The sequence below is a fragment of the Ambystoma mexicanum genome, chromosome 2q (genome assembly GCF_040938575.1).
Source record: "Ambystoma mexicanum isolate Mex_15411 chromosome 2q, UKY_AmexF1_1, whole genome shotgun sequence".
NCBI lineage: Eukaryota > Metazoa > Chordata > Amphibia > Caudata > Ambystomatidae > Ambystoma > Ambystoma mexicanum.
Genome location: NC_090924.1, coordinates 1,130,681,388 through 1,130,695,311, shown reverse-complemented (window position 1 = coordinate 1,130,695,311; position 13,924 = coordinate 1,130,681,388). Strand labels below are relative to the sequence as shown.

Sequence of the window (13,924 nt, the reverse complement as noted above, 5' to 3'; positions counted from 1 at the left end):
TCTCCCCTTTTTCCCTTTTAGTCACATGTCAGGTTAGTCTGATGTTAGCAATCATGGAATTTACTTGCACAACATAATTATTCCCATAATTAATTTAAGTATAAGGAGCTTCCGTGTATTGTGGGAACCAGGAAGCACAAGGAAATTCCTTTCTAGGTCAAATTGACCTGGCCAGATTCCCCTGCAAGAAATTCAAAACAATTCTTTGGTGATCCTTATTTATACTTACTCCACTTAACTTGCAACTGTACTCGCCTAGCTCTACTAGCATGACTGCAGCTTGGCACCCGTCTCAGCATCAGCTCATGGCAGCCCTTGCCTTTTGGTCTCAGAACACTGCAGCTTAAAGGCCTGTCGTGAAGCCAAGCACACAGATCTCCCGTCTGCCTGTGGCCTTCACTGGAATCACGGCCAGGCTTGGCAGAATGCCACGATGTTCGCAAGATACAGATTAACTGTCGGGCACAGTGAAAGAAAAACAGACCCATCTTTCTTTTTCTCAATTAAAATTTGAAAGAGCTATACTCCGTTCTTTCTTGCCTCATGAAAGCAGCACAGCAAAATGTTCTCTCATGCACACAGCAACAGGCCAAAAAAACCATGAAAGAGTCAGGACCTGCCTCTCATAGACTCAGGAATCGGCAAAAAAACCAAGAAGGCAAAAATCTTGTGTAATCAGGAAACGGCCAAAAAGCCCAGCCTCCTAGCCTGCAGTTTATTTAATTTTCATCAGAATTCAGTCCAGAACCTATATATCATATGGAAAGTACACTTTATGTGCCACCTTTCTCACCATCCTACCTCCTTATGTCTTAGCCACTTGTCTCACTACACACATGACGCAACCTTTGCAAAGCTTCTAGTGCCTTTTAGCCTATTGCAGCCCAGCCCACTGATCTTCATACATTATTGAGAGAACATCACCCGATAATGTAACTTGTTCCTCCTTCTCCTTTTCCTGTTCAGAACAATGAAGGCTTATACTGAAGGTTTTTTCAACAACTACACCCAGCACAGACTCTGAATCTCGTGTGCAAGTGTAGCTTTGCTTTATTTTCTGAAAGCTGCTATTTCGCATGCAAATGCAGCTTCGCTTTATTTTCTGAAATCTGACAGCCCACAGCCAGCTCCTTATGCACCTGTCGTGCTACTATTGATCAACGATTCTATGGCCTCCAAATCTAGCGCCCACAATGATTCCTATATTAGCTGCTAATACCCCCCTTCCAGTTTCTACTACTACATTTGTTGCCCCACACACATGTGCTTGTTATACATTAGTAATTAGTATTGTTAATAAAACCTACAGCACACGGTACATGGCATATGCTGCAGTATTACCTTAATTTATAACTGGTGCACACTGTCTCTGTTGAAATCAGTGGCCTGATTAAATTAGTGCATGGTTGACATTCGTACATTCATACAAGAGCGGAAAGATGCAGGAAAACTCTATCCCCTGGACCAGAGTATTATCGTAAAACGAGAAACTGAAGGGATATCCAGAGAGCAAAACACTGTACTTACAAAAGTATCAAAATATTTTATTTATCATGATACAATAATTTGAAAAAGTCAATTAATGGCATTTTACTTTGTAAAGCATCAATAAATCACGTAACACGACAGCATAGGTGAACAAATTACTTTAACTAAAATACATCCATCTCAACAGGCATTCATAGTGCAGCATCCAAACCATACATCATACATAGTGACATTCAACCAACCAACAATGGCTAAAAAGTGACTGAATTAATTAACATTATTTGCCAATTGGGAGTGGGACAAACATTCATCACATCCCATTTGATTATTTTAATGTTTACAAATATATTGAACAGACAGCAATAGAATTCATTAAACACAATCTATCACAAGGGCGGATCTGAGAGGGAGAGTGTTATGTAGATCACATCCCTAAAAGAATAAGCTCAACCGGTTTCGACGTAGAGTGTGTAGTAGACAACGTCTTCATCAGGAGATACAAGGCGAGAAGCTGCAGGAAAAGAACATTACTACATAAATATGTGGCAGTGTCCCATCTCATGAACTAAATTCAACACTAGATTGTGTATAGCCACCATGTGCCACCTGTTACAAACCAATAAAACTAAACATTTGTGCTGGAGAAGTATATCTAAATGAGAACAACCCCAGAAGCAGGGTTTTATTTAGAAAAGCCAGAGGCGAGGCACCGACCCTGAGAGTGTAAATTTTTTTTATTAATATTAAAAACAAAAATAAGGTGCACCATAGGGGCTGAAAAGATCTAAATAGCCCAGGCAGGAGACCACTAGACACCCCCACATGCGGCATAAAAATCCCATGGCTAAATAAATGCAATATGATGGACTGAACAAACCTTATATAAGTAGCCATTAATATGCAAAATGCAAGAGATGGATCGTATGCTGAAGTCATATCGCCAATGAAACTGTGGCTAGTGGGAAATGAAAGAGTGATTGAAGCACACATAAGGTCAAAAGGTAACTACAGCAGCCAAAGGAATCATATGAGAGCAGTCAATTGATACCTGTAATTAACATGACGCTGCTCACAGTAGCCCCCTTCAGAGATTATGGTACGGTGGCTTTCTAGATGGTGATGCAGCGAGACAAGTCGTGTCAACAGATGTACGCCTAGTGTACTGTCAAACAAAAAATGATGTTAGCCTAAACCGCATACAGCAAACTCAAACTAAAGGCTTCCCAATAGAGTCATATACAGTTAAAATCGCTTTAGTATTGTTCAATCCTTGTCTTGAGACGTAGTTTTGTTGTCTGTATATGCAAGTTCAGCTGCAGTTGTATATGTAGACTCGTGCTTCACTTAGCCCGCAGTATCATACACAGTATCATACACACTCCTTACTTACGTACTTAAGTCTGTGTAAACATTTTGTCTGCCAGACTTCTGCTCGTAGCTAGCTAAATTAAATTTTTTTAATTAGTCGCACAGCTACTTTTTTAACTGTATATGACTCTATTGGGAAGCCTTTAGTTTGAGTTTGCTGTATGCGGTTTAGGCTAACATCATTTTTTGTTTGACAGTACACTAGGCGTACATCTGTTGACACGACTTGTCTCGCTGCATCACCATCTAGAAAGCCACCGTACCATAATCTCTGAAGGGGGCTACTGTGAGCAGCGTCATGTTAATTACAGGTATCAATTGACTGCTCTCATATGATTCCTTTGGCTGCTGTAGTTACCTTTTGACCTTATGTGTGCTTCAATCACTCTTTCATTTCCCACTAGCCACAGTTTCATTGGCGATATGACTTCAGCATACGATCCATCTCTTGCATTTTGCATATTAATGGCTACTTATATAAGGTTTGTTCAGTCCATCATATTGCATTTATTTAGCCATGGGATTTTTATGCCGCATGTGGGGGTGTCTAGTGGTCTCCTGCCTGGGCTATTTCGATCTTTTCAGCCCCTATGGTGCATCTTATTTTTGTTTTTAATATTAATAAAACATTTTTACACTCTCAGGGTCGGTGCCTCGCCTCTGGCTTTTCTAAATAAAACCCTGCTTCTGGGGTTGTTCTCATTTAGATATACTTCTCCAGCACAAATGTTTAGTTTTATTGGTTTGTAACAGGTGGCACATGGTGGCTATACACAATCTAGTGTTGAATTTAGTTCATGAGATGGGACACTGCCACATATTTATGTAGTAATGTTCTTTTCCTGCAGCTTCTCGCCTTGTATCTCCTGATGAAGACGTTGTCTACTACACACTCTACGTCGAAACCGGTTGAGCTTATTCTTTTAGGGATGTGATCTACATAACACTGTCCCTCTCAGATCCGCCCTTGTGATAGATTGTGTTTAATGAATTCTATTGCTGTCTGTTCAATATATTTGTAAACATTAAAATAATCAAATGGGATGTGATGAATGTTTGTCCCAATCCCAATTGGCAAATAATGTTAATTAATTCAGTCACTTTTTAGCCATTGTTGGTTGGTTGAATGTCACTATGTATGATGTATGGTTTGGATGCTGCACTATGAATGCCTGTTGAGATGGATGTATTTTAGTTAAAGTAATTTGTTCACCTATGCTGTCGTGTTACGTGATTTATTGATGCTTTACAAAGTAAAATGCCATTAATTGACTTTTTCAAATTTTTGTATCATGATAAATAAAATATTTTGATACTTTTGTAAGTAACAGTGTTTTGCTCTCTGGATATCCCTTCAGTTTCTCGTGACATTCGTACATTGCCTTATTCCAACAAGTCTCATGATGATGTCTAAATCCAGATTGTCAAAAACCCAGAAGATTATGTTCATCAAAGTTAGCCTGTACTTGTAAGAAGGCCAAATGATCAAATATTGTCAACAGAAAAGGCCACTTGTGATAGGACGATAGTAGGAATACTCGGATGCACTGATTTTTGCAGTGGGATAATCCAGGCCTGCTTAATACTTGCAGGAACAGATGCAGACAAGAATGGTGCATTAATAACATTACTGATCACAGGGGTGAGAACAGAGGCACACGATTTAACAATCTTAGATGGACAGGGTCTCCAGCACAATTGGTAGGCTTAAGTAACTGTATCACTGCCAACACGTCAGACTCAGAGACCTCAGTAAAAAAGAAATACAGGATTGTAGATGAGTGAGGTAAATATCTCACCATAAGATCAGAGATGCACAACTTCTTAAGGGAATTAGCATATTTAAGAGACAAAACCTTCCTCAATAAGGCCTGCTGCATATTGTTACACCAAGCATGGTAGTCATCTCCTCTGGTATAATACAGGGTTTCTCCAGCTCGCTAAGAATTGTAAAGAGTTCCTTGGAATTAAAAACAGCAGAACTAATGCTCATATCAATGTATTCGTTCTTGAATTGTATAATGGCTGTTTTATATTGACGAACAGCTGCAAGATAACCATCTTTATTTGCAGCATCAGGGAGCTTTTGGCAGTGTCGGTAAGCTTCATTCTTGCAGAAACACAGGTCTCTTGAATTTTGACTAAACCAAGACTGAGAATGTGTTCCTGTCGTGATGGATTTACATACTCTCACCTTTGCATTACTATCCAGGACTGTAGATCGATTCTGGAAAAAACAGTTCGCTAATACATCTGGGAAGGAGCACAAAGTTAGCACAAGATCCAAAAAATCAACAAGAGGACCAAGAAACAGTGGCATTACCTTATGTAACCTTGGTTTTTCTGCCAATGTCCTTCAATCAAACACCCACTGTTGTAGCTGAGGAGCTGGAAGAGAAAACACAATAAAAAAAATGATCAGAAAATGGACACAAAACAATCTCAGCGGTATCCACAGGGATATCAAAAGCACACAACCAGTCCAGGATATGACCATCCTTATGTGTTGAAGCATGAATAACCAAGGCACTGCTAACAAAAAGTAGCCAGGCAATCCCGAGTATCCCTGTACTATAGATCAAAATCGTCCACAATGACAATATTGGAGGTTCGTTTAACAAAAGAATGAAGGTATATTGTGTGGAGGTTTGTAGAGTATAAAAAAGCTGTAAGAAGTTCAATGATTAACCACCAATTTTACTCCTCAGGAGCTTCAACAGTAACTTAATGTATGTGAAATGATTTCCGAATATATAATGGCAACACCTCCACCTATGCCAGCAAATCTTTTTCATATTAAAAATACGGTAATCCACAGGCCCAGCTAAGGCCACCTCTGGGCCAGAGGCATCTGATAGACAAGTCTCAGTTAGAAAGACAATAATAATGTTGTTTTCCAAAATGTAGTAGACAACCTCAATGGTCTGATATCTTACCAAAACGTCATCCTTCATTTACTTCCATCGTTAGGAGTAGCAGAGGTCATGGACTAGCCCCAATATGCATTGCAGTTGATAACCTTGGCACTGGAGGTTAAACAGGCTGTGAAGACAGATATACCACAGACATATGAAGAAGGATTCCGCCTTACGTCTTTGCAGAAAATAGTGCAAAATGGCTACTAATGCACACCTCGACTCATTTTACACCTTAAATAGTGACATAATTATGCAATTGAAAGCTACACTGCAAAGAGCCCAGCCTGTAACTACCAAGATGTGCACAGACCCCCAATCACATCTCTAAAGGAAGAGGAACACCCCACTGGTTAACAATGCATACAAGGACTTTAATCTGGGACCTCATTACCAAAGGTTTGAGGCTGCACAGATGCATTGTCTACATATTAATGCTAATGCAAATAAAATGTAGATTCATTTGCACTGCACTAATTCAATGTGTGCTTCCTCTGACTTTCAGTAATGAGTCTCTGGGTCTTTAAACGCTGAACTACTGAAGAAACGGTTATTTGGTTGATATATTTTATACTTGCTCTCTAGGTAGGTAACTTGGATCTACACAAAATACAAGAGAATTGGGAAATGTGGAATCCGCTTTACTACTGAAAGCCCTAAAGCTTGGAACCAGCTTCTTTTGGAAACTCAAGTGGACCTTTCCCTTATGTATTTTCTAAAGTGTAAGAGTGTTCACCTAGTTGAGTAACATCATTCATTCAGGTAATGATTACCTGAAGATGTTATATCAAACCAAAGGTTTTTTTTAATGAAATTGAGTTTCTCTGATGCCAATGGGATGCGATTCCTCAGCAGTAGCAGTTTCCCAATAGGGGGAACTCGGGCACCATCCCATTATTATTCGGGAACCACTATGTCTAGCAAGGTGACCTTTTCATTTAATTTAAAGAAACTAAATATAGTTAGGTTCTTTACAAATGCAAAAACTGATGTCTCAAATGCCCTGCACAGCATTGTGCATGGACCAGAACATCAGCCACTGTGGCCTGACTCATGCACAGCACTGTGAAGACGTGTAAGAGACCTACCATGATGGCGGCACAGTATTAATTGTGCTCAATCGGTACTGGGAAACTCTGCCTGTTAGGCACAATACATATATTTGCACCACACTGCATATCTCAGGGAGAGGGTGGGCTCAGAAGCACACCCTGGTCTTATTCCAGAGTAGGGATATGTATTAGTTAAGGGGGGGATATTAACCCCTGACCCACTTTGAGCGAGCGTCTGCTGCTCAGAAGAGAGGACGCCTTAGTGACATGCCCCAAGCCAAGGCATATATATATATGTTCTAAATACGTTTAGGCAGGCATGCATGCATGTTTGAATGTATATATGTGTGTGAGAGAGTTTATTCATGAAGATGTGCCTGTGTGTTAATGAGCTAGGGTGTTTGTGTGTATATCTGTATGTACTTTGTATTTGTGTATGTGCATGCGTGAGGGAGTTTGAATGACTGTTCATGAGTGAGCAAGTGTTTGTGTGTGAAGTTTCCATTGTGTGCACTGTGTGTTGTGCAGTGCAGATGGGTCTGCTGCATTCCATACAATTGCTCTTGTAGTGCAATACTGACATTTCGGGGCAAAAAGGGTACATTTAGACTAAACATATTTTAGGGTGGTAAAATGGGCCACATTTTGTGGGGTACTCCATTGAATTTTATCTCAGGTTTACACCACCATTTAGGAAAAAATGAGAGGAAGGAAAAACATGTTACTTTTCTTGCACAGTTGTTTCATCTTATATGATGTCCTTCTATGAACCTCATGTCCTTCAGTATCCCACTATTGGATGTGATTGTTCTTGAGAAGGACATGGTGCTTTGACAGAGCAGACATACATAGATATGAAAGGTCACAACAGCAGGCCCACCATTGGGTGCAATGCACAACAATGTTGCATTGGAACGGATCAGGAAGAGGTTGAACATACATTGGTGAAGTTGCAGTAGGATATTGGTCAGATATGGAAATGTACGGGGTTTCCTGGGTCTAGCCACGCATTGCCAATTCATGGGGCGGAACGCTTTGAAAAGTGTATCATCTTCCATAGAAAAAATGATATACTGTAGGATATTGGTCTTGAGCGTACCATAAACATACTCCAGATAGTGTAAATCCATGAAGAAAATAATTCAAGGAAAGAGGTGATATTAATGGTCTTCAAGAAGTATACTCGAGCAAAGTAATTTTAGCAGATGTGTTTATTGAGGATGGTTACGTTTAAAAAAAGAAATAAAAGATTGCAGTCTTGATGGCATCATATCTTTGAGGTGAATATTGACAGAAACATGATTGCACACTCTTCATGTCTCACTCTCCTATAGATGCTATCCAAATCCATTGAGCAGCTGAGGCAGCCAGGCAGCCATCTTGAGGAAGCAGAAGAAGAGCTCCATGCCGATCATCCAATGCAGGAAGACAGGGCGCCCTCCAGTGCAAGCAACCTTAGAAGTGACAGTAGATTTTGTGTGGATGGCAGACTTGGGACACAGCTGGGATCCGTGAAGGTGAAAGATGAGCCACCCGATAGTGATGATGAGGCTCAAACCCACCACATGGAATCTGGGGAACAAGCAGCATTTATGCAACAGGTAATAGGCAAAGACTTAGCGCCTGGGTTTGTGATTAAAGTTATTATATGAACTAGGATGCTCTGCACCAACAAGCCTTGACACAATAGCCCAATGTCTGTCAAACGAAGAATGTCTGTGAAATACGGTTACTGATGTGACGCCAGGTAATAGGCGATCTCATCCTGTGCACATCAGAAAGCTGTTCACCCTTTGAAGCCTCTAGTGGATACACAAACACCTTTGCTTGTTTAAAGGGTCCATTGCCAGCATATTGCTCCCATGCAAGGAACATCATGTTTAATTGTGAAACATTATGAAACACTAATTGGTTGCTGCGAAGCAGAACTCCTTAGTTAAAGCTGATTTGTGGAAGCCAGTGTCTGCCCCATGTCAATTGTGGCCCTGGATAATGAAACGTGTATTTATATTATTTTAATTCTGCTGTTTGTTTTGACATGTCCTCTTCTGTACATGTATATATTGTGTCACACTCCCTTCTTGGGCACTGTTAACGGGGCTGTCTAGTGCTTTCCATGTGTTTATTCCTTGTTCCATTTATATCGGAATATATGAGGTATGCATTAGAGAATTCATATTTTATTCAGCACTTAATACTGGAGACCAGTGACTAAGCGCAGAACCCAAATTCGAACCTTTGTTGCTATGCGTTGTATGGTTTCCAAGACAAACGCGTTGCCCCTGAGCTATACTCCCGATATTAACAATTGGCAAAAAATGTGAATAGCTAATCTGTTTTTTTAAAATATTTTTCACATCTGTTCTTTCTTTCAATTTTGGTATTTTAAAAATACCCTTCCCACGCACTACCAAGCTTTAATCAATAATGGTAGATCGCTAATGCCGCACCACTTGAGCAACATGACGTCATTAATGGGAGAAAATAGAAGGCCAGCTGTGCATACTAGTTTTGAATGTATTACTTTTGAACTTTTTGAAAGTTAAAATCATAAGCTTTTTGGCTTTACCTGCGTGCACTCTCTTATAATACAAAAATATACTGTGCAGTGTTGGAGTTTTCGTAGTTGCCCCACGCAGATCCTATTGTCGCTGAACATATTGAGTGCCCTTGGTAATCCATTTTTTCATAATTCTTTTTTTTTTAAAGTTCAATAGGCAAAAAGTTAAATAATGTTAAAACACGAAGTTCGAGTTTACAATGCTGAATTGGAGAAAACCCTTGATGGCATCCTTCACATATCCAGACGTAACTGCAGCTAGAAAAACAACAAGAAAACCACTTTACAGCTCCAATTCTTTGCTTTCTTGCTGCAGATGTTCACTGAACAACCAGCAATCCTAGGGTAGGCCTAGGGACGGAATGTTAGAACCTCCTCTGGCAGTAGTGTGTGTAATGATGACAAATGTATGTCTGTGGGTCTAAATCCTATTGAAACAGTGCAATATGTCCCCTTGGGATTGGTTTGTTTACAGCATCTTAAGCGATACAGTGATGCTCTTATTCATGGCTACTAAGATACCTAGCGTTAACAAGGATGCCACCATTGTGACTATGGTGGTAATGGCATGTGCGCTGGGCTATCATAGGACATTTACCACATGGGGTACGAATGCATTACTACATGGGATCATTTAACCCGTATTTAGCTCATTAAGTACTTTTTATTAGCCCCATACACTAAATATCAAACATGATCCAAAATCAAACTAGTGGTATTTTAAAAACAACAGGAATTTAAAATGACAGGTGATTGTACTCACATCCCAAAGCTCATAATGGGCCCCTAATGTGTCTGGCCTATTTCTTACAAACATTATTTTTACCAAATACAATATGGTACAAACAGTCCTCCTTTCAAGCCAGAGACTGTGTTCCAAGTCTAGGATTCATCCTAAAATACAGATTATGAACAGTGTAATTAAAAATAAAAATAAACCTTGAAGGAAAACAATAATCTAATTTTTGGAATCACGTGATGTGCCATTTCAGAGCCATGCAAATTGTTTGTAAAGTGTGTGGTTGGTGGGGAGGGAGGGCGTCCAAGTCAGGCTGCCTGCTTCCTCCTTAATATTACATTTTTTTAGTGCTATGGTTAAACGCGATACTTCAATTTAAATAAGTGATTTTCTTTTGCTGTCAGGCACAGCAAGTACATATTATGTAAAATGGCAGTCCACATTTCAAAATATACTCATCATCTAGGGATAAAATCAGTCATCCAGAACCTAGGTTAAAAAAGATACTTTGGAGGTGAGCGGGTATTCAAAGGCAGTGCATAATGACGTCAAAGCTCTGTCAGAGGCCTTCTGTTCTCATGGGGAACGATTCTCTAAGGCTGAACAGGAAATGCCTTATGGAAACAGGAAGCCTGACTGATTATGCCCTAAAGGGTGTTGGAAAAATGGCAAAGGGATGGCAGTACTTTGCTTACCATTTTAAGAGCCGCCACCCATTGACTTAATGTAATAGAAAGAACAAAATGGTTACGGAAACTGCCTAGGAAGGTTTCCAATTAAACATGCTCTTGCTATTTACCTTTAATAAAGCTTTAGGAAAATGGCCCTTTGTATCAACACCCTCCCAATGAGAAAGATCTAGAATTGACTTTGTATTCATGTCAGATTGAACTGCTGTTGGAACAACACTGCGATTATTCAAGGACATGCTACTTCAGAGTCCGGTGGTCAGTTTAAAACTAGGAGCTAGCCCTTTTTGCCAAATGTCGAAGTAGCTCGATTGTATATTATTAATGGCACATGTTGTTTACATTTTCGCACTATTTTAAAAAACTTTTCTTATCAAATATCTAGCTGCTGAAGATACGTTATCTTTTTTGTGCTAACGCAATACCCTACATGTTCACGAAATAGAAACTCTCATGAAGTTATAAGACCCATTCTCATTAACCTGTCTAAAAAAGACAGACACCAGACATTCACAATCATAGATGGCCCCTCCAAAATTCTGTTGAACACGTATGCCTTTCCATCCTGATTGGAACAGAAAGGGACAAGGCATCCCCACTTTTATGTCTCTCTGAATTGTTTAATGAAAACGTTCAAGTACAGAAAAGGTACAAAACATGATATTGGTCTTTAATGTGCATATTGGACTTTTGTGCCAGCCTATAGAAAAAAGGGATAGTGCATCTTTGCAAATATATTTTATTTTGGAAGTAATCTGCTAAAAAGCAGCATTTTGTATCATATGCTTTTAAAATGTACCCAAATCCCCAGAAGATATTTTTTTATGATGGTGTTTAAGCATGCTTAATCAATTCTTTTAATGGAGTTAATACATGGCAATTTCCCCCCAAAATCTCCTACCCTCGGAAGTGTACCAAGAAGTTCCTTAATATTTGCTGCAAGAGAACACTGTTTCCATGTTTGTTTTCTTTGACCCTTTTCCTTACTGCTAAATGTTTGTTCGCGTTTGCTGTATTTATTATGCTTTCCACCGCTGAAGATGAGTCGTTTGTTTTGTGTTGTAAATATATTTTGTTTGTATGTTCACTTATTTGCCTTCTGCTATAAGTGTATCCCTTTCTCAAATAAAGATTTTTTTTTTATAAAGAATCCTCTTTTACACTTTTGGTTTTCTATATGCTTATTGAATTATTGTCATGTATGCCTAAACGTGCCTATTACATTTTTTTTTAAATAATCAGCTGATTTTAATAGCTGGTATGTTCTTAAAATAATCCTTTTCAACGTCATCTCTGGGTGTGTCATTGAAATCAGCCAAAAATCGTAGAGAAACCTCACATTTTGTTTATTTTTTGTAGTTGCTTATATTATTTCTTTTTTTGCATCTACCTTGAGTACAATTATAACTTGTGTTCTCAGCCACACTTATAGTTTAGTGATCATTTGTCTTTGCACTTAGACAAAAAAAGCCTTTGCTTAGGAATGCAAATAGCTTTATTTTGCATTAAAACACCCATAATAATGACACAATAGCTAATTGCACAAGTTACTAATATGCATAATGTAGACTCCTCGTAGTTTGTTTTGTGTTGATATGCCTTGAAAAATGATCCTACACATGAAAAAAAGATGTAATTACCACCACAAAAAAAATAGATGCATCTCAATGAAGCTTCTATTTTGGGTTATAGACACACTCAAAAAAATCTAAACAAGTGAAAGCCAACCATAAGGCTTAGTCAACAGGATATGCTAACTTGCTGTGTACTGTGTCCATCTCCTTACAGATAGATTCAGTGTCAGCTTGCTGCACTCAGAGGTCATCCATTGAGTGTGCAAGTAGTGGTAAAAAGTGGGAGTATCAACAATACTTACAACGATTAAAAAGATGTATTTTCTAAAGTGTTGGAAAAGCAATGATACGACTGTCAGATCAGTACACATGAAAGACAGCCACATCTACCAATCTCATCCGATTACATTGCCGCATGCATAATACCTGTGGCAAAATACTGTAACCCACTGAAATGTGGTAATGCCACAAAAGAGGTGAATTTAGTGCCTCAAACCTCTGCCATGAAATAGATGGTGTTAATATGATTGCAGGAAAAAAGACTAACTCGTGAAATTCACCATTGCTCAAGGTAAGGTAGGCGTCCACAGATCACATTTTAGCAATGGGTGCCTAGCCACCATTGCACTGAGTAACAGTGTTGTGGGATTTATTTTACAGTATTTCCACTCATGTATGTGCCAAACATGTGTTTGCCGTGAATGCCACAAGTTTGGCATTATTTGGAACAGACGTGATGGTAACTTTCGATGTTTTTCTTCCATAAAATAAACAAAAGTATTTGTGTTGTTGGGAAATCCATACCCTGTTCTTTAAGTTGATGGGAACGGGTTGTTCTTTGGAAAAGCTGCTGCAAACAGTTTGGCAAAAAGTTCGGCAGTTGGAGTCACTCTTGAACTGATGCATGACATATTGAGTTTCAAAGGAAGATCTACTTCTCTAGCCATCCTGCGGGTCCGTTCATTTACAGACTTCTTATGCTGGGCACACTACCCATTCATTATCAGACATAGAAATAACTTTAAAGTAGCATTGTTTACCCCTCACTCCAGACTCCATATCCCTTGCTACTCCTCGCAACCATCCATCACATCACACACTGTACATCAGCAAGTACACAAAACAGCACCAGACTACCAAGAATCCATCACACTCTTGAATTAACATTGCACTCTTCTGACTCACAGCTCCACTCTTCTCAATCCACACCCCACATGTTACGCTCCTTATACCATTTTCCTGACTTCCTGCCTGCTCCCCTGGCGCCCTTCATCTCACTATATACTCTACTGTCGTAACTCAATACTCCTGACAACACTTTTTCGGAATCGAAATTCTGTGGCCATGCCACCACTAAATCGATTGCCTGCTTGACTCTCCTAACACACTTTACTGCACAGTCCACTCTTTTGACACCAAACACCGAAGTCTACACTCCGTTCTGCTGGCACCCCTCTTCTGACTGGACCCTTCTGGTCCTCACATCCATCTACTGATTTCATACTCTTAACCCTACACCCTTACCACCAACCTTCTGCT

General features: G+C 39.4%; 1 protein-coding gene across 13 annotated transcripts in view; it reads left to right on the top strand.

Annotated features, from left to right (window-relative positions):
* Nucleotides 1-13,924, top strand: part of HDAC9 (histone deacetylase 9) — a 497,607-nt gene that overhangs the window by 457,694 nt on the left and 25,989 nt on the right. For 12 of the 13 annotated variants that reach the window (XM_069648496.1, XM_069648495.1, XM_069648488.1 and 9 more), the window contains one exon: nt 8,158-11,961. In XM_069648496.1, coding sequence (XP_069504597.1) covers nt 8,158-8,475 — 318 coding nt within the window. In that variant the 3' untranslated portion in view covers nt 8,476-11,961. Of the gene's footprint in view, nt 1-8,157; nt 11,962-13,924 lie in introns of those variants that run through there. The other variant, XM_069648491.1, reaches the window with a different exon arrangement.